Below are 22,435 nucleotides of genomic sequence, written 5' to 3' on the forward strand. Positions count from 1 at the left end.
TGGCTTTAAAAGTTTCATTTCACTCACTGTTTGCTTGTCAGAGGAAGGGGCTTGTTTACCCAGAAACGTCACATTACAATACATTAGTTTTTCTTTTTTAAGACACGATGAGTCCACGGATCATCTTAATTACTAATGGGATATTCACCTCCTGGTCAGCAGGAGGAGGCAAAGAGCACCACAGCAGAGCTGTTAAATAGCTCCTCCCTTCCCTCCCACTCCAGTCATTCTCTTTGCCTACGTTAGTGATAGGAAGAGTTAAAGTGAGGTGTTAGATTAGATTCTTCAATCAAGAGTTTATTATTTTTAAAGTAGTGCCAGAGTGTGCTGCTTTGTTCTAGGGTGTAGACGTAGTCCATATCAGTCTCTTCAGCAGGGCATTGGTGGCTTTAGAGCAATGGGAACTGGTGGGACATAATTCTCACTGCGCCTCCCATATACTGTTGCTGCCCTAACCTGGAAAGATCTGATGGATATTACTCTGTATTTTCTTTTAATTCACAGGTCCATGTGAAGAATAGGACTTCACAAACCTGGAAACTGCCTTTGCTGTCGGGCAGAACGTGAGGTAAGTGCCGATTTTTATTTCTGGGGTTAAAAGAAGAAAAGAAAAACTCGGAAGAAGTTGGCCACTCACGTTTGTAAATGGGACATATAAGGAGGCCCTTAGTGGATATGGGCTCTTTATTTTGCTCAGGTATGCATTCTCCTTCACATTTGAGAGTCTATAATTGACAGCTACGCGCAATCAATTGTCACATCTCCCGGAGGCGGGAGATGACTGTTCTTACACAGACATTGTGAGGCAAGCCACTTCTCCCGGCGGTTCCATAAACAAACATGCCGACCGGGAGCTGGCTGACTGTACTGACATTGCCTTCAACGGGCGTAATTGGGTTCTTTATTATTTATTAATAGGCAGGCATTGGAGCAATATAATGATTACAGGGGCCACATCTCCCGGCGGTTGCATAAACAAACATGCCGACCTGGAGCTGACTGACTGTACTGACATCACCTTCAATGGGCGTATTTGGGTACTTTGTTACTTATTAAGTAATAGGCACTGACATCGCCTTTAACGGACGTTATTGAGCGCTTTGTTTAGTTATTACGTTATTCTTCTTTATAGCATATTGGGGCAATCTAACATTTGCAGTGATCATATCTCCCGGCGGTTATATAAACATTGTGCCGACCGGGAGATTACTGTATTAACGCCCACGACGGGCGGTCCTTGGGGAGGCGGCATTTGCATAGCGCACCTTTTTTTCCCCTTCTCTTCCGGAGAGCTTTAAATTGCACTGCGCAAGAGGAAGTTGTGCAGTTACGGGTCCTATTGCGCGTTTTCACATATATCAAGCGTAATTAGGACCAGAGACTGTCTTCCCCTGTTGTGGTGCGGTTCCGGATCTGCAAGCACTACTCAGAGGGAGTTAGTTCTATCGTTCAGACAGGCACTACAACAGTTTCACGCTGAGGGATGCTGTTAAATTGCACATTTAGTTAAGTTGTTTTGCCCTATTTACACAAAAATAATAAAAAGACAGAAGAAAAGTTTCCTTTTTAAAATTTAAAGGGACAGTATATTTAACTTTATTTAAAAAGTTTAATTTTTTTAAGAGATATTGGTTCTTTGTATGCAAATGTGGAACCATCAAATCCTTTCTGTTGCTCATGTATGTGAGGAACCTAATCCTTAGGGGTAGTCTTTTTCTGAGGCAACATTTTACAATGAGGATGTTGTCCAGAAATGTAATTACAATTATGTTATTGTCTTATTTTTGTATAGCGCCCCCAAATTCCGTAGCGCAATTACAATGTTCAATATACGCCATTTTTTTGCCTCAAGAGTCCAAAATTGTATTGCCCTCACATGCAGTGCCCTGCGCTTCCTCTATAACTCATTCTGGAGGTTACTTTACAGAACTTCGCTCTTTTCATATGTTCTGATGAGTTGTTTGCTTTTTCCACTATTGATGGGAAAGCGTTAGAGGAAGAACAGATTTTCATTTTAAGTGAGGTTTCTAACACACTGTAATTCCTCTTGTTGATGCCGAACTTGTATCTTTAAAGTTTAAGCCACATCACCTCCATCTGTTACTCAAGGAGGTTTTTAGCTGCAACTCTTCAGTCATAATTTTTTTTTTTTTTAAATAAAAAAATTGTACACTAGGATTTCCAATGGCAGCCATCTGTGTCCTTTGCTACCGTCACTAGCGTAGCAGCATATTGGTTGAGGCGTTGCCTGATGCTATCAGGACATAAACTTATTTGAGTGAAATCCAGGATAGGATAAGAGCCATTAAATTGGCTAATTCCTTTATTGCGGATGCTTCCCTTCAAGTTATCAAAGCTGGGAGCAAAGATTTTGGATTTCTCTATTCTAGCTCGCAGAGCCTAATTGTTAGAGCCTTGGTCTGCGGATGTGTCCTCTAAATCTATACTTCTGTGCCTTATCAGATAGTTCAGCAGGTTAAGGCACTGTGGCTAAGGTCTGTAGCAACCCAAGGGTTGTAGGTTCATTCCACAGCGAGGTCCACTCAACATTTCATCCTTCTGAGGTGGTTTAGATGAACAGCGCCTTGAGACCCTTACGGTGATTAGCCGTATGTTAGAAGTACTCAATACATACATTCATAATTTTTTAGCTATTCCTTACAAGGGCAAGACCTTGTTTGGACCTGGCTTGTCGGAGATTATTTGTGACTTTGCGGGAGGTATGGGTCTCCTTTTACCTCAGGATATGAGAAAAGGACGACAGAGTAATTTTCGTTCCTTTCGAAATTCCAAGGGAAATTCTTCCTCTACTGTCTCCAAACAAGATCAGTCTCAACTTGCATGGAGTCCCATTCAATCTTGGAAATCCAATAAGCCTGCGGTGGGATCAAGGACAGCATGAAGGGCATGCCCTCGGTCCGAGACCGGATCTTGTAGGGAGCAGACTTTCCTTCTTTGCTCAGGCTTGGGTTTGAGATGTTCAGGATCCCTGGGCAATAGAGAGAGTATCCCAGGGATTCAGGTTAGTGTGCAAAGGTTTTCCTCCCAGAAGCAGGTTTCTGTTTTCAGAATTGTCTGTAGACCAGACAAAAAGTTAAGCGTTCTTACAATGCGTAAGAGACTTTTCCAGCCTGGGAATGATCGTTCTTGTTCCGATACCAGAACAGGGTTTGGGATTTTATTCCAATCTATCATGGTTCCCACAAATGGAGGGAACCTTCAGACCTCTTTTGGATCTCAAGTGTCTAACCAAATTCCTCAGGGTTCCGTCCTTCAAGATGGAAACTATTCGTTCCATTCTTCCATTAATCCAGAAGGGTCAATTCATGACAACTGTGGATTTAAAGGACGTGTATCTACATGTTCCTATTCACAGGGATCATTACAAGTTTCTAAGATTTGCCTTTCACAACAAATATTTCCAGTTTGTGGCTCTTCCATTCGGCCTGGCCACTTCTCACAGAATTTTCACAATATCTGAACGACATTCTGGTCCAGGCGCCATCTTTTCAACAACCAAGATCCCACACTGACATAGTGTTATCTTTCCTGAGAACTCACGGATGGAAGGTACATTTGGGAAAGAGTTCTCTAGTTCCAGACACAAGATTCACTTTCTTGGGAACTATAATAGACTCATTGTCCATGAAGATTTTTCTGACAGAAGTCAAGAAATTAAAGATTATAGATACTTGCCGAGTCCTTCAGTCCACTCCTCGGCCGTCAGTGGCTCAGTACATGGAGCTCATAGGGCTGATGGTGACGGCAATGGACATCATCCCGTTTGCTTGTTTCCATCTCAGACCTCTGCAGTTTAGCATGCTCAGGCAATGGAACGGAGATTATGCAAATTTGTCTCCTCGATTAACTCTGGAACAGGAGACAAGGGACTCTCTTCAATGGTAGTTGTCTCTGAATCATCTCTCCCAGGGAACTTGCTTTGCAGACCGTCTTGGGTGATTGTGATGCCAGCCTTCTGGAGAGGGGGGAGCAGTCTGGGGCTCCCTAAAGGTTCAGGGGGTGTGGACTCACTCAGAGTCTGTTCTCCCCATATACATTCTGGAACTGAGCGCGATCTACAATGCAATCCTGGCCTGGCCTCAGTTAGCCACGGTCCAGTTTGTCAGGTTCCAGTCGGATAACATAACTTCTGTGGTTTACATCAATCATCGGGGAGGAACGAGGAGTTCCTTAGCGATGAAGGAGGTATCCAAAATAATTCAGTAGGCGGAGGCCCATTCTTGCTATCTGTCGGCGATTCACATCCCAGGGGTGGACAACTGGGAGGCGGACTTCTTAAGCAGGCAGACTTTTTATCCGGGGGAGTGGGAACTCCATCTGGAAGTTTTCTCCGACCTGATTCTAAGGTGTGGTCAGTTGAAGTTGGTTTTCGTGGCATCTCTGCCACCTTGGAGACTTTCGTTGAGGAAGGACCTTCTGATTCAGGGTCCCTTCCTCCACCCAAATCTAGTTTCTCTGCAGCTGACTGCTTGGAGATTGAACACTTAATCTTATCCAAGTGGGGATTTTCTGATTCAGTCATAGAGACCATGTTTCAGGATCGTAAGCCTGTGACTAGAAAGATTTACCATAAAATTTGGCGTAAATACCTTTATTGGTGTGAATCCAAGGGCTACTCATGGAGTAGGGTTAGGATTCCTAGTATTTTATCTTTTCTCCAAGAGGGTTTGGAGAAAGGTTTATCAACAAGTTTCCTAAAGGGTCTGATCTCGGCGTTGTCTATTTTGTTACACAAACGTCTGGCGGATGTCCCAGATGTTCAATCTTTTTGTCAGGCTTTGGTTAGGATTAGGCCTGTGTTTAAACCAGTTACTCCTCCATGGAGTCTTAATTTAGTTCTTAAAGTTCTTCAAGGGGCTCCGTTTGAGCCTATGCATTCCTTAGATATTATGTTATTATCTTGGAAGGTTTTATTTCTTGTTGCTATTTCTTCTGCTCGGAGAGAGTGTCAGAGCTCTCGGCTTTGCAGTATGATTCTCCTTATCTTATCTTCCATTCAGATAAGGTAGTTTTACGTACTAAATTAGGATTTCTTCCTAAAGTAGTTTCTGATCGGAACATTATTCAGGAGATTGGTTTCCTTCCTTGTGTCCTAATCCTTTTTCGCAGAGGGAAAGACTTCTGCACGATTTGGACATGGTCCGTGCCTTAAAATTCTACTTACAGACGACTAAGGATTTTCGTCAGTCTTCTTCTTTGTTTGTTTGTGGTTTTCTCAGGAAAACGTAAGGGACAGAAAGCTACAGCTACTTCTCTTTCTTTTTGACTGACAAGCATTATACGTTTTGCTTATGAGACTGCTGGACAGCAGCCTCCCAAGAGATTTACGGCTCATTCCACGAGCGCTGTTGCTTCCTCATGGGCGTTCAAAATGAAGCTTCTGTGGAACAGATTTGCAAGGCTGCAACTTGGTCCTCTCTTCACTCTTTTTCAAAGTTCTGCTATTTGACACTTTTGCCTCGGCTGTTTTTGGGAGAAAGGTTCTTCAAGCAGTGGTGCCTACGTTTAGGTTCTCTGTCTTGTCCCTCCCTATCATCTGTGTACTCTAGCTTGGGTATTGAATCCCATTAGTAATTAAGATGATCCGTGGACTCATCGTGTCTTTAAAAAGAAAAGAAAATTTATGCTTACCTGATAAATTTGTTTCTTTTTTGACACGATGAGTCCACAGCCCGCCCTGGGTTGTTAAGACAGGTTGTGGGTTATTGTAAACTTCAGACAGCTCTGCACCTTGGCTTTTCCTTTCTTTTCTTAACTTCGGTCGAATGACTGGAGTGGGAGGGAATGGAGGAGCTATTTAACAGCTCTCCTGTGGTGCTCTTTGCCTCCTCCTGCTGACCAGGAGGTGAATATCCCATTAGTAATTAAGATGATCCGTGGACTTTTTTGTTGACTGAAGACCAGTGAGTGCTTTATTCTCTCTTTGGACTTGTTATTCTAAAAGCACCCTGGCTGTTGTTGCTCTTTCGGTGAGAGTACGCACACACTGCTGTTTTGTTATATATATATATATATATATACACACACACACACACAAAGTATATATATATATATTCTCCAGTTTGTCTGACTGTGAGCCTGCATTGTGTGGCTGTTTAGGGACCCAGGTTTTTGGAAGAGACCTTGACGTGGTACCTGGGCTTGTCCCATTTGGCCAGATGCAGTAACTAACTCTTCCATTGTTACTTTTTATCTTAGTTGAGAGCTTGTGAGTGCTGGACTTTCTCTGTGTGCTATATTATCTTTTATATATATATATATATATATATATATATATATATATACACCCGCACATATATATATATATATATATATACAGTGGGGCAAAAAAGTATTTAGTCAGCCACCAATTGTGCAAGTTCTCCCACTTAAGAAGACCTGTCATTTTCTTCATAGGTATACCTCAACTATGAGAGACAAAATGTGGAAACAAATCCAGACAATCACATTGTCTGATTTGGAAAGAATGTATTTGCAAATTATGGTGGAAAATAAGTATTTGGTCAATATCAAAAGTTCATCTCAATACTTTGTTATATATCCTTTGTTGGTAATGACAGAGGTCAAACGCTTTCTATAAGTATTCACAAGGTTGTCACACACTGTTGCTGGTATGTTGGCCCATTCCTGCATGCAGATCTCCTCTAGATCAGTGATGTTTTGGAGCTGTCACTGGGCAACACAGACTTTCAACTCCCTCCAAAGGTTTTCTATGGGGTTGAGATCTGGAGACTGGCTAGGCCACTCCAGGACCTTGAAATGCTTCTTACGAAGCCACTCCTTCATTGCCCGGGTGGTGTGTTTGGGATCATTGTCATGCTGAAAGACCCAGCCCCGTTTCATCTTCAATGCCCTTGCTGATGGAAGGAGGTTTGCACTCAAAATCTCATGATACATGGCCCCTTTCATTCTTTCATGTACACGGATCAGTCGTCCTGTTCCCTTTGCAGAGAAACAGCCCCAAAGCATGATGTTGCCACCCCCATGCTTCACAGTAGGTATGGTGTTCTTTGGTTGCAACTCAGCATTCTCTCTCCTCCAAACATGACGAGTTGTGTTTCTACCAAACAGTTCTTTGGTTTCATCTGACCATATGACATTCTCCCAATCCACTTCTTTATCATCCAAATGCTCTAGCATACTTCAGACGGGCCCGGGCATGTACTGGCTTAAGCAGGGGGACACATCTTGCACTGCAGGATCTGAGTCCCTGGCGGCGTAGTGTGTTACTGATGGTAGCCTTTGTTACATTGGTCTCAGCTCTCTGCAGGTCATTCACTAGGTCCCCCCGTGTGGTTCTGTGATGTTTACTCACTGTTCTTGTGATCATTTTGACCCCACGGGGTGAGATCTTGTGTGGAGCCCCAGATCGAGGGAGATTATCAGTGGTCTTGTATGTCTTCCATTTTTTAATTATTGCTCCCACAGTTGATTTCTTCACACCAAGCTGCTTGCCTATTGCAGATTCAGTCTTCCCAGCCTGGTGCAGATCTACAATTTTGTTTCTGGTGTCCTTCGACAGCTCTTTGGTTTTCACCATAGTGGAGTTTGGAGTGTGACTGTTTGAGGTTGTGGACAGGTGTCTTTTATACTGATAAGTTCAAACAGGTGCCATTAATACAGGTAATGAGTGGAGGACAGAGGAGCCTCTTAAAGAAGAAGATACAGGTCTGTGAGAGCCAGAAATCTTGCTTGTTTGTAGGTGACCAAATACTTATTTTCCACCATAATTTGCAAATAAATTATTTCCAAATCAGACAACGTGATTGTCTGGATTTGTTAAATAACAAAAAGTCCCACACACTGCGAGCAAAACTGTGGGACCCTGAAAGGCCGACTTACCGCCTCCAGTCCTCAGAGAATAAGTTGTGATCCGTTTCCGGTCTGGCCTCTGGACCCAATCGGTTCACAACCGTCAAGAATCTCTCTTGTTGTCCTGCAATGCCATGTCGCTTGTAGTGCCCAGGAACTCCTTGAGTCTGCCTGCTGTACGTAGTCGTTCTGGTCACACCCTCTTCTGGTGCGTGCGGCTTGTTTGATTGGTCTTTGATCCCGGACGTCACAACCAGGTGTGTATACTCTCGTCCAATCCAAGGGAGAGGGGGGAGGAGGCAATCCACCAGGGGAATGCCTACATCCGTGCTCACGGCAAGGGAATCCGTTTCATACTGGATACAAATGAGGAGACAGGAGCACCGGCAGATGTATAATACAGCATTTATTTCCAAAATAGCGCTGTACGTGATGAAACAAAGTTCATGTAAGGGTCATAAAACCTCCTGACATTGCTGCAATAAACACTGACAGCAGCTGGTTGTCAAAGTTGGAGATGGGAGGAAAGAAATATCCGACGCGTTTCGGCTTTTCAGCTGTAATCTTAGCTGATAAAAGTGGTAAAAACAGGCACCCTTTTTTCATGGGTCATCTCCCATCCCATTGGACAACCAGTTGAGCCAATCCCTGCTCTGAAAATAGTTACAAGCTAGTACTCGTATATAAACATCAACATCAATTTAATTGTTTAGGACCCAATTAACATAATTTTAAGGTTCCAAATGAACACCCTTATATTGTGGTACTATTTACAATCATATACATTGTTGAAAACAAGTTATTGGAAATACACTTTTACTTTTCAAATGCCTTGTTCTGCAGCATGTCTTATTTGTAAGGGAAGCACTGGAAACTGCGCTCCTATGCTGCCCAATTCTGTGAACAAAGCTGAAGTTATACATGCATATGTGGGCATGGGTTTTACATCTTGAACCTTTTCTAGCTAGGACACAATTTTGTGTTCCAGAGGCAGTTGTAAATATAGTTTAATATAATATCCTACTCTATACAGGTGATCTTTTATCCACTCTGTGCCAATAGTTTATTAGGTCAAAGGCGGAATTTAGCCCTGAAGGTGTTCTGGTCTTCAACTTGAAGATCCAGAACACCTCCTGTCTGCCTAATGCCTTTTCCCTATCCCCTCCTCGTGGAGTGCTGGATTTGCCGGTCCTTATTGTACGGAGATGCTCCCTTATTCGGGATCTTATCTCCCTTGTGGTCAACCCTACGTACTGGATTTTACATGAAATGCATTTGATCAGATACACAACCTATTTAGATCTGCAGGTTATGCATGTTTTTATTCCAAACTGCTGTCCTGTGACTGTTGATTGGAAAGTTTCACCTCAGTCAACCTTTTCACATGCTACACAGTCTCTATAGTTGCATCTGTGCATTCCTTTAACCAGTAACCAGGCGGACCCACTAGGTTCAGCCTTTTTCAGTTTTGTGGGTGCCACAGTATTTCCAATGGTCTTATTCTTCCTGTAGGAAAAATGACAACCCCGTTTGGAAGCCTCTACCAAGTCATCATCTGCTGAAAGCATATGAAAATGCTTCCTGATGATGTTACAAATTTTTGAATATTCCACTGAGTAGTCAGTTATGAAGAATGGGGCCTGATCACCAGGTTTTTTCTCCCTCTCAATTTTCCTCTTTGGTAACAGTAAGGTCGTTCTGTCCATAGTTTTGACAGAATCCCTGGCATTCCTAATGGTTCCATGACTATAACCCCTGTTCCTGAGTCTAGCAGTTAGGTCCCTGCTCTCCTTTTCATAGGCCTAGATTTGGAGTTCGGCGGTAGCCGTCAAAACCAGCGTTAGAGGCTCCTAACGCTGGTTTTGGCCGCCCGCTGGTATTTGGAGTCAGTGATTAAAGGGTCTAACGCTCACTTTTCAGCCGCGACTTTTCCATACCGCAGATCCCCCTACGCCATTTGCGTAGCCTATCTTTTCAATGGGATCTTTCTAACGCTGGTATTTAGAGTCGTTTCTGAAGTGAGCGTTAGAGCTCTAACGACAAAATTCCAGCCGCCTGAAAATAGCAGGAGTTAAGAGCTTTCTGGCTAACGCCGGTTTATAAAGCTCTTAACTACTGTACCCTAAAGTACACTAACACCCATAAACTACCTATGTACCCCTAAACCGAGGTCCCCCCACATCGCCGCCACTCTATTTAAATTTTTAACCCCTAATCTGCCGACCGCCACCTACGTTATACTTATGTACCCCTAATCTGCTGCCCCTAACCCCGCCGACCCCTATATTATATTTCTTAACCCCTAACTTGCCCCCCACAACGTCGCCGCAAGCTACTTAAAATAATTAACCCCTAATCTTCCGACCGCAAATCGCCGCCACCTACGTTATCCCTATGTACCCCTAATCTGCTACCCCTAACATCGCCGACCCCTATATTATATTTATTAACCCCTAATCTGCCCCCCTCAACGTCGCCGACACCTGCCTACACTTATTAACCCCTAATCTGCCGAGCGGACCTGAGCGCTACTATAATAAAGTTATGAACCCCTAACCCGCCTCACTAACCCTATCATAAATAGTATTAACCCCTAATCTGCCCTCCCTAACATCGCCGACACCTAACTTCAATTATTAACCCCTAATCTGCCGACCGGAGCTCACCGCTATTCTAATAAATGTATTAACCCCTAAAGCTAAGTCTAACCCTAACACTAACACCCCCCTAAGTTAAATATAATTTTTATCTAACGAAATAAATTAACTCTTATTAAATAAATGATTCCTATTTAAAGCTAAATACTTACCTGTAAAATACATCCTAATATAGCTACAATATAAATTATAATTATATTATAGCTATTTTAGGATTAATATTTATTTTACAGGTAACTTTGTAATTATTTTAACCAGGTACAATAGCTATTAAATAGTTAAGAACTATTTAATAGTTACCTAGTTAAAATAATAACAAAATTACCTGTAAAATAAGTCCTAACCTAAGATATAATTAAACCTAACACTACCCTATCAATAAAATAATTAAATAAACTACCTACAATTACCTACAATTAACCTAACACTACACTATCAATAAATTAATTAAATACAATTCCTACAAATAAATACAATTAAATAAACTAGCTAAAGTACAAAAAATAAAAAAGATCTAAGTTACAGAAAATAAAAAAATATTTACAAACATAATAAAAATATTACAACAATTTTAAACTAATTACACCTACTCTAAGCCCCCTAATAAAATAACAAAGCCCCCCAAAATAAAAAATTCCCTACCTTATTCTAAATTAAAAAAGTTACAAGCTCTTTTACCTTACCAGCCCTGAACAGGGCCCTTTGCGGGGCATGCCCCAAGAATTTCAGCTCTTTTGCCTGTAAAAGAATAAATACAATACCCCCCCCCAACATTACAACCCACCACCCACATACCCCTAATCTAACCCAAACCCCCCTTAAATAAACCTAACACTAAGCCCCTGAAGATCTTCCTACCTTGTCTTCACCATACCAGGTTCACCGATCCGTCCTGAAGAGCTCCTCCGATGTCCTGATCCAAGCCCAAGCGGGGGCTGAAGAGGTCCATGATCCGGTCAAAGTCTTCATCCAAGCGGGGCAGAAGAGGATCTTCCATCCGATTGAAGTCATCATCCAGGCGGCATCTTCTATGGTCTTCCATCCGGAGCGAAGCGGCAGGATCCTGAAGACCTCCAGCGCGGAACATCCATCCGGACCGACGACTGAACGACGAATGACTGTTCCTTTAAGGGACGTCATCCAAGATGGCGTCCCTCGAATTCCGATTGGCTGATAGGATTCTATCAGCCAATCGGAATTAAGGTATGAATTTTCTGATTGGCTGATGGAATCAGCCAATCAGAATCAAGTTCAATCCGATTGGCTGATCCAATCAGCCAATCAGATTGAGCTCGCATTCTATTGGCTGATCGGAACAGCCAATAGAATGCGAGCTCAATCTGATTGGCTGATTGGATCAGCCAATCGGATTGAACTTGATTCTGATTGGCTGATTCCATCAGCCAATCAGAAAATTCATACCTTAATTCCGATTGGCTGATAGAATCCTATCAGCCAATCGGAATTCGAGGGACGCCATCTTGGATGACGTCCCTTAAAGGAACAGTCATTCGTCGTTCAGTCGTCGGTCCGGATGGATGTTCCGCGCTGGAGGTCTTCAGGATCCTGCCGCTTCGCTCCGGATGGAAGACCATAGAAGATGCCGCCTGGATGATGACTTCAATCGGATGGAAGATCCTCTTCTGCCCCGCTTGGATGAAGACTTTGACCGGATCATGGACCTCTTCAGCCCCCGCTTGGGCTTGGATCAGGACATCGGAGGCGCTCTTCAGGACGGATCGGTGAACCTGGTATGGTGAAGACAAGGTAGGAAGATCTTCAGGGGCTTAGTGTTAGGTTTATTTAAGGGGGGTTTGGGTTAGATTAGGGGTATGTGGGTGGTGGGTTGTAATTTTGGGGGGGGGTATTGTATTTATTCTTTTACAGGCAAAAGAGCTGAAATTCTTGGGGCATGCCCCGCAAAGGGCCCTGTTCAGGGCTGGTAAGGTAAAAGAGCTTGTAACTTTTTTAATTTAGAATAGGGTAGGGAATTTTTTATTTTGGGGGGCTTTGTTATTTTATTAGGGGGCTTAGAGTAGGTGTAATTAGTTTAAAATTGTTGTAATATTTTTATTATGTTTGTAAATATTTTTTTATTTTCTGTAACTTAGATCTTTTTTATTTTTTGTACTTTAGCTAGTTTATTTAATTGTATTTATTTGTAGGAATTGTATTTAATTAATTTATTGATAGTGTAGTGTTAGGTTAATTGTAGGTAATTGTAGGTAGTTTATTTAATTATTTTATTGATAGGGTAGTGTTAGGTTTAATTATATCTTAGGTTAGGACTTATTTTACAGGTAATTTTGTTATTATTTTAACTAGGTAACTATTAAATAGTTCTTAACTATTTAATAGCTATTGTACCTGGTTAAAATAATTACAAAGTTACCTGTAAAATAAATATTAATCCTAAAATAGCTATAATATAATTATAATTTATATTGTAGCTATATTAGGATGTATTTTACAGGTAAGTATTTATTTAGCTTTAAATAGGAATCATTTATTTAATAAGAGTTAATTTATTTCGTTAGATAAAAATTATATTTAACTTAGGGGGGTGTTAGTGTTAGGGTTAGACTTAGCTTTAGGGGTTAATACATTTATTATAGTATCGGTGAGGTCCGCTCGGCAGATTAGGGGTTAATAATTGAAGTTAGGTGTCGGCGATGTTAGGGAGGGCAGATTAGGGGTTAATACTATTTATGATAGGGTTAGTGAGGCGGATTAGGGGTTAATAACTTTATTATAGTAGCGCTCAGGTCCGCTCGGCAGATTAGGGGTTAATAAGTGTAGGCAGGTGTCGGCGACGTTGAGGGGGGCAGATTAGGGGTTAATAAATATAATATAGGGGTCGGCGATGTTAGGGCAGCAGATTAGGGGTACATAGGGATAACGTAGGTTGCGGCGGTTTACGGAGCGGCAGATTAGGGGTTTAAAAAAATATGCAGGGGTCAGCGATAGCGGGGGCGGCAGATTAGGGGTTAATAAGTGTAAGGTTAGGGGTGTTTAGACTCGGGGTACATGTTAGAGTGTTAGGTGCAGACATAGGAAGTGTTTCCCCATAGGAAACAATGGGGCTGCGTTAGGAGCTGAACACTGCTTTTTTGCAGGTGTTAGGTTTTTTTTCAGCTCAAACAGCCCCATTGTTTCCTATGGGGGAATCGTGCACGAGCACGTTTTTGAGGCCGGCAGCGTCCGTAAGCAACTCTGGTATCGAGAGTTGCATTTGCGGTAAAAATGCTCTACGCTCCTTTTTTGGAGCCTAACGCAGCATTTGATTAAACTCTCGATACCAGAGTTAAATTTATGGTGCGGCCAGAAAAAAGCCCGCGGAGCGTTAGCAGCCCTTTTACCGCCGAACTCCAAATCTAGGCCATAGTTTTCCCGATGACTGCAGTTTCTTTTTATCCTCATGTATTGTCCCTTGGCCACTGCTCTGAAGACATTTTGGGGGTGGCAGCTTCTCGCGTGTAACACTGTGTTACCTGTTATTGGTTTGCGAAAAATGGTAGATGTCACCTTTTCACCTGGAGTACCTGACAAAGTTACATCCAGATAGTTAATACTGTGTTTGTTGTATTCAAAGGTGAACTCGATCCCCCTGTCATTGCTGTTCAAATATTCAATGAACTTTGGGATCTTATGTACAGCCCCTTTCCACACAAACAGAAGGTTGTCTATAAATCTTTTGTAGAAGACTATGTTCTGTTTGTGTGGGTTCCCTTCTCCAAATATGTGGTCCTCCTCCCACCAACCCATGAAAAGGTTGGCGTAGGAGGGGGCAAATTTGCCCCCCATTGCCGTACCACATATTTGGAGAAAGAACTGTCCATTAAACTCAAAAAAGTTATGTGTAAGTAGATATTGTGTAACTGAACACACAAACTCACATAATGGGGGGTTATTCCCATGATATCGTTTCATGTAATGACTCCCTGCCTTTAGACCATGTACATGGGGAATAGAGGAGTACAGAGACTTCACGTCTACTGTTATCCATGTATACCCATCTCTCCAGGATCTCTGGATTTGTTTCCACATTTCGTCTCTCATAGTTGAGGTATACCTATGATGAAAATGACAGGCCTCTCTCATCTTCTTAAGGGGGAGAACTTGCACAATTGGTGGCTGACTAAATACTTTTTTGCCCCACTGTGTATATATATATATATATATACCCATGGCTTTTCATATATAACCAGGGTTTTGCTTTAAATCTGACCTCCACCACTCCATTGCTGCTTGATAACTGGGGACGCCCAGTTTGTATGTATGGTTGTTGCATCTTGGTTCTTGTATGTAGTGCAACTAAGGATTTGTTTGTTTTGCTTTTTTTGTTCTCATTAAACCTTTCTTTATGCTCATTTATGCATTCATCATTTATTTATTCATATTAAGTGCGGAGTCTTATATTTGTATTTATATATTTGTATTTATATATATATATATATATATATATATATACTGTATACACACATATTACAAATATATATATACTTCTGATGTGATGATGATAGAAGGGAGGGACACTTTTAGCTGCTGTTATGAGATGTGCATGGCATGCATTTTATTGGATTTGTTCACTCATCACCAATAAGTGGCTTATTTACTGTCTGAGTCTAGAAGTACAAATTGTCTCAGTCTCAAAGGCTTTTCTGTCACACACTTCTAGGCAGCTGCCAGTGCCAGCATTTCATTATTTTTAAAAACTTAACCTACCTTTAATTTTCTAAGTTGTTAGTGCACAAACTGGTCTCTGACTGCTAAACTGCTTGGATGCTCCCGGTCCCGATGATGTGACTGCAGACAGTGCAGTGGTGATGACCCACGTGGCCTCCCTCCGGTTCGGCTCCCTCCTGACCTAGATGTCGGCACGCGTGTGACTGTGCGTTGTCATGTGATGCCCTCCCCTCCCACCGTATTCCATCCTAACAATACTATTGGCTGCAGTTGCTGGCCCTGATGATGGAATCATGCATTATCATGATGCCTCTCAGAATATTGGAGCAGCTCCGGGAGTGGCCGCGGCACCACCACACATCTTATGCTAGCTGGGCAACTTCTTGAGTCTGCAACTCTGCCCTCTCATTGTGCTTAAAAAGCAGTCGCCAGCCGCTCTGCTCCCTCACCTGCAGTGCTCAAACTCGGCCACTGCGCTCTGCTCCCTAACGGTTGCTCTCCAGATAGTCCACACACTCTGAGTCTGACTGTGCAGCTGCCGGCCCACCGAGAATTTTTTCCGGTATCCCGGTGGCCCAATCTGGCCCTGCATCACACGGTCATCTTGGCTCTTTCTAACTCTGCCCCTCCCTACACCAGACTGTAGTATATGTTATCTCTCCTATAACATCACACAGTCATCTGGGCTCTTTCTTACTCTGCCCCTACACCAGACTGTAATGTATGTTCTCTCTCTCTCCTATAACATCACACAGTCTAACATGTATGTATGAAGGCCGAAACGATTGTCTGGGGTTGTCATGTTTCTAGTTCAATGGAAGATTGCCTGGTATTTCGTGCTGGGCTGACCTTACTTGGCAGGATCAGACTGATATACTTCTGGAATGTTCTCCTTTGTGAAGAGCACAATTGGGCTAAAAGAGGCTGCTCTTGGTGGTAACTTGCCATAAAACAAGTTACTGAGCTGTTGTTCGTTCCTAGTAGAGTGTTTCTCTTTCTCTATGCATTTGTATAATGACCATGGGGAAGTCTCCCTAAGAGTGATAGGGGAGACCAGCCGTGGACTCCTTGTCCAATGTGCTTAGAGGAAGTTGACTGCACCTCACTGACGAGGCCCAATGAAGGCCGAAACGATTGCCTGGGGTTATGTTCCTTGTGCAGAGGAAGATTGCCTGGTATTTCAGGGCTGAACTGACCTAACTCTGCGAGTTCAGACTGATATACTTCAGGAAAGTTCTCCTTTGTGAAAAGCACAATTGCGCTAAAAGAGAATGCTCCTAAGTGGTAACACAAGCTACTGAGCTGTTGTTCGTTCCTAGTAGAGCACTTGTCTTTCTGAATGCATTTGTAATGCATGTTCTCTCTAACTCACCTATAACATCACACTGTTATCTGGGCGTTCTGAAACTCTGCCCCTATACCAGACTGTAATGTATGCTCCCTCCTAGAACATCACACTGTCATTTTGGCTCTAACTCTGCCCCCTACACCAGACTGTAGTATAAGTTATCTCTCCTATATTATCACACAGTCATCTGGGCTCTCTCTTACTCTACCCTTACACCAGACTGTAATATATATTCTTTCAACTCTTATATAACATCATAGTCATCTGGGCTCTGTCTAACTCTACCCTTACACCAGACTGTAATGTATGTATGAAGGCCGAAACGATCGTCTGGGGTTGTCATGTTTTTTTTGTTCAGAGGAAGATTGCCTGGTATTTCGGGGCTGAACTGACCTTACTCGGCAGGTTCAGACTGATAAGTTCTCCTTTGTGAAAAGCACAATTGCGCTAAAAGAGAATGCTCCTTAGTGGTAAAACAAACAAGATGGGCACGGGGTAAATGAATCCAAAAATTGTTTATTTAAAGCAGTCCCCAACACATGGGTAAAAACATAGCGGAGAGACCAAAGCAGTCTTACGCATTTCAGTAGTATAACACCTTACTCATAGACTGATGTCTGTCCTCTTAGAGAGTCCAACCTTTATTCACATCACTGCAATCTCATAGGATACCTTGAATCACAAATGTAAAGCTATATACACACATTCTTCATGGTAAAAAAGGAAAACGGAAAAGACAGAACCCCCCCCCCCCCCACACACAAAATATTGCAGCTGATAGTACATCATTTAAATCATATTTCCCAACTAAGTATGAAGGCATAATAAAAATCAACAGATCACACATGTTTATACACAAGCCCAATAAATGTACAGGTATATCAATGATCATATATAGACATCAATATTTTCTTGTATCTTTGGCTAAATCAAAGAGACACAAGAAAAGAAAATGCTATTCACAGTAAACCTGTAACATCTTAAACATTGTAACATTTTAATATTTCAGGGACCACAGAGCATTAAACAACTAAAAACTCAGAACCATGAAATATGAACAGTTGATATGTTCGTTGTTGTGATTCATTTGACTTAACGGTATCTAGAACCTTATGTAAAAGGTTTTATTTACCAGACATTGATATCAGTTTTGATATTGAAACCTTGAGGGACCCTAGTTTTCAGGGTAAATATCCAGAATGCTTCCCTCTTTGTTATTAAATAGAGCATATCCCCTCCTCTATATGTTTTTCTCACTTTTTCAATGATACACCATTTGAATGTTTGTGTTTGACCTTGGTGTTCATTTATAAAACGGGAGGCTAAAGCTGAACAATGTGCCAAATTGTCAATATTATTGAGATGTTCTCGTATCCGTTCCTGGGTTTCCCTAGTTGTGCGACCCGCATATTGTAAATTGACATATATGGCACCATGCAAGATACACTGCATTTTTAGTTCTACAATTAGGGCAAAAATCAAGTGAGAATACCCTCTGTGTCGAATGAGCTTGAAATGTCTTGCATATCACGGTATGCGTACAAGCTTTACATGTTTTGCCACTGCACTTCTAGTGTCCCTTGCAAGTGAGTCATGATGACCTGTCTAATTGTTTTGTATTAGATAGACCAGGTCATGCTGGGAGCCAAATATTACCTAAAGTCTTATTTCTGCGACTCACGAACTGACAACCCTCTCTGACACTAGAGGCTAAATCTTTGTCTCCTAGAAGGATAGGGAGATGCTTTTTGACAATATTGCACACTTTGGTATAGTGAGATGAAAAGGTAGTTACAAAAACTAAATTATTTGTTTGTTTCTCTTGTACCTGTTTTTTACTTGTAAGTAAGGTTTGTCTTTCTATATCCATAACTGACATGTATGCCTTGTCAATAGTGTGACTGGGATACCCCCTTTGAAGTAGACGACTGTTAAGATCATTACTTTCTCTTTGAAAATCTACACTGTTGGACAAATTGTCCTTTAGCTATGCCAAACTGGCAGTTCTTCGGGTGAGAGATTTTGGCATGCAGGAGAGTATTAGATGATATAGGTTTTCTATATAATGAGGAGGTGACAGAACCTGTTAGAGTCACCTTTCAATACAATATCCAAATATTGTATCTCATTCTTTTCTATGGTATATGTACATTTAAGATTACACTGATTATCATTTAGATATTGAATGAATGTCTTTGCTTGATCTTTGTCTCCTGACCATAAAAAATAAGAAATCGTCAATGTAATGTTTATACATGACAATTTGAGCCCGATGACGATTTCCATCTCCAAAGACATGGGACAGCTCCTACCAACCTATGAATAGGTTGGCATAGGAGGGTAACACAAGCTACTGAGCTGATGTTCGATCCTAGTAGAGCGCTTGTCTTTCTGAATGCATTTGTAATGCATGTTCTCTCTAACTCACCTATAACATTACACCATCATCTGGGCGTTCTCTAACTCTGCCCCAACACCAGACTGTAATATACTGTATGTTCTCTCCATCTCCTATAACCTCACATGGACATCTGGGCTCTCTCTAACTCTACCCTTACACCAGACTGTAATGTATGTATGAAGGCCGAAACGATCGCCTGAGGTTGTCATGTTCCTTGTTCAGTGGAAGATTGCCTGGTATTTCGGGGCTAAACTGACCTTACTCGGCAGGTTCAGTGATATACTTCAGGAAAGTTCTTCTTTGTGAAAAGCACAATTGCTTTAAAAGAGGATGTTCCTTAGTGGTAACACAAGCTACTGAGCTGATGTTCGTTCTTAGTAAAGCGCTTGTCTTTCTGAATGCATTTGTAATGCATGTTCTCTCTAACTCACCTATAACATCACACCGTCATCTAGGCCGTCAACACTTGGCTAATAAACTGTATGTTCTCTCCATCTCCTATAACAGCACATGGTCATCTGGGCTCTCTCTAACTCTGCCCCTACACCATACTGTAATGTATGTTCTCTCTCCTATAACCTCACATGGTCATCTGGGCTCTCTCTAACTCTGCCTTTACACCAGACTGTAATGTATGTTCTCCGACTCTCCTATAACATCACACAGCCTTCTGGGCTCTATCTAACTCTGACCCAACACCAGACTGTAATGTATGTTCTCTCTCCTATAACATCACAGAGTCATCTGGGCTCTCTTTAACTCTGACCCAACACCAGACTGTAATGTATGTTCTCTCTCTCTCCTATAACATCACATGGTCATCTAGACTCTGTCTAACTCTGCCCCTACACCAGACTGCAATGTATGTTCTCTCTATATACTATAACATCACACTGTCATCTGGACTCTTTCTAACTCTGCCCCTACACCAGATTGTAATGTATTGTTCTCTCACTCTCCTACACATCACATGTAATCTACCCTACCACCGACTCCCTGTATATCAGATAGAACCTAGGCTTTAATACCTTCTCCTCTCTGATATTTAATAAGCACAAATATTTTTAATACTGAAAAATGTCATCTTGCTTGGGAGATTCTTGGAAATTATAAGTTTTATACCTGAATATTTCCTTATTCTAAACAGGCTTTGGTAGATGCAAAGGATGATCCACTGATACTTAACCGATTGGCAAAAATCTTTTATTTTCTGGGAAAACAAGATATGGCCATTGGCATCTGTAATATGGCTCTTGATGCGCTTCAAGATCCAAAACGGAACTGGCAAGCATACAGCACACGTGCTCAGGTGAGGCATAAATGATCTACTGAAAACAAAAATGCTTTTAAATGCCAACTGTATGTTATGAGAGCTCTACATAGGAATGAGAGGAGAGCTGACATCAAATACCATAATGGCGAATGTGAATGGAAACAGTCAAGTTAGTGATCGGAGGGGGGACAAACACAATCTACAGGTTAAATGAAGCTGTAAATATACTTTTACAACATGTTTTCTTGTGCTTAGATCTTCATCAAGATGTATGTACGAGATCTAGAACGCGCAAAGATGGGGCTTGGAGGAATGCCAGACCGAGAATATCTCACTAACGCCAAATCTGACCTAACCAGCATTCTAAACGTGTATCCTTGTCTGAAGACATACTTTGATATGGGACAGGTAAGTATTCCAAATTGGAAAACATATTTATAGGACAAGTCAACATTACATCTTTGGAGATCATTTTTCATTTTCAGTGTCCCTATTTCATGCTATAGATCCATTCCATATGTATATGTTTGTATACATAATAGTTAAATGGGACACAAAGGATTGGGGTTTATAATTTATACAGTGTACTTTCTACAAACACCCAGAGAAGAGTAGTGTGCAGAGCACAAAGAAGAGGTCTTGTCTGGAAGATATAGGAGTTTGGGGTACACAGCATGTGGCACATGCTGGAACACAGAGAGAAAGTTAAGGAGTGGTACACATGAGAGAGGTGGTTTTCAGAAAGCTATATGCCATGTGAGAATAGGGGAAAGAAAAACACAGTAATTATCTTTTTTTTGTATGATTCTGTATTAACATTTTGCATTGCATTGTAACGTGTTACGTACATTAGTACTAAACACAGTATTTCCAGCAAACTCAAAACAAAGCAATAGGAGCAATAATAAATAAATTATTAAGGGCAATGTACAGCAGGAAGCTGTTGTGATAATGACCAGGTATTTGAAATATGTCAACAAGAATGTTGTTACTGATTTTTTTTTCTTCCCTAAAGGTGTGTTACTACATGGGTGTGGACGCAGTACAGGAACTGTTAGTGGTTGATGAAAATGCTCTGGACACGGCCCTAGTGTGCATTGCTAAAGCCACAGAGTTTGATCTTGGGGACATGTTGCCTGAAATCCAGCTGCTGAAGGGAAAGTGTCTTAGAGTCAAAAACGAAGAACAGAATGCCATAGAGTGTTTCAAACAAGCTATACAGCTGGACAACAAGGGATTTCTAGGCACTGAGAGCTTCAGGTACCTGATGGAGATGCTCCTCAGCCTGTATAGCCAGCACAGCATCAGTGCTGAGAATCTGACACATGAAGTGGAGTGTTGGGTAAAAAAAGCCCAGGAGATATACACGCCAGAGAAGGTCAGTCAGGAGCTGCAGGTTGTGTGTCGGAACAACACAGCAGAAGTTGTTAACCTCTCCAAAGTAATGATAGGTGCTGGCAAAATGGACTTGGTAAAGCTTTTGTTTCAGTCTATGAAAGTAAATGTGAGAAAGCCAGGACTAAGCTTTCGTTCTTCCTCCTTTTAAGTTGCACACATAAAAATAACAAAACCCTTTCTGAGATGTGAAAAAATGGCCTGAGAAAATTCAGCTGCCTTATTGTGATCCAGAGAAACATGGACTTCAGATTTCAGAAATATTACTTTTGTAATCCTTGTTCTACGGTTTAGAGTCACAGCTGTATAATTAGTGTCCCATTTAATAGTTGGCACTCAGCCAAGTTCTTTGGGGCTCCATAAGGTTAAAAGTCTGACAACAGATGGGCCTGGGAAGTGTAGTGACCGCTACTGAATTGTGGATTAAAACATTACTTTCTGCCTTTGGAAAACCTGGTCTGACATTAGACTTCCTTTGCTGCCCTCTTACTTTTATAAGAATGAAGCAGAATCTGCTGGTCATGAAAGTTTATTTCACATCAATAAATTCTCACATTGAGAATATCCAGTTACAGAAGAAAATCATCTATGTTCAGTGACGCATTGTCCTTATTGTATATGGAAATAAAACAGCTTCCAGAGTTGCTACATATTTACAGCTTTAAACAAGTGTTCAGGTCTGACATTTATTCTCTAGATGCTGCTCTGTGTACAAATTCTGACATGTTACCTGTTGAAATATTAACTTTTGTAGTATGTGAAATCTTAAATAGTTCCATATCTGAGTCAAGGTTTATATGATACAGTATTATTAAATGTTCTTTTCAATAAAGTCAATGTCT

At 41.5% G+C, this 22,435-nt stretch overlaps 1 protein-coding gene across 2 annotated transcripts in view; it reads left to right on the forward strand.

Moving 5' to 3' along the window:
• TTC22 (tetratricopeptide repeat domain 22) overlaps window positions 1-22,425 on the forward strand; it is a 70,181-nt gene extending 47,756 nt beyond the window's left edge. For both annotated transcript variants that reach the window (XM_053693427.1, XM_053693426.1), the window contains exons 5-7: window positions 20,073-20,234; window positions 20,454-20,606; window positions 21,214-22,425. In XM_053693427.1, coding sequence (XP_053549402.1) covers window positions 20,073-20,234; window positions 20,454-20,606; window positions 21,214-21,744 — 846 coding nt within the window. In that variant the 3' untranslated portion in view covers window positions 21,745-22,425. The remainder of the gene's footprint in view (window positions 1-20,072; window positions 20,235-20,453; window positions 20,607-21,213) is intronic.
• Window positions 22,426-22,435: the final 10 nt, after the last annotated feature.

The sequence above is a fragment of the Bombina bombina genome, chromosome 10, assembly GCF_027579735.1.
Source record: "Bombina bombina isolate aBomBom1 chromosome 10, aBomBom1.pri, whole genome shotgun sequence".
Classification (NCBI taxonomy): Eukaryota; Metazoa; Chordata; class Amphibia; order Anura; family Bombinatoridae; genus Bombina; species Bombina bombina.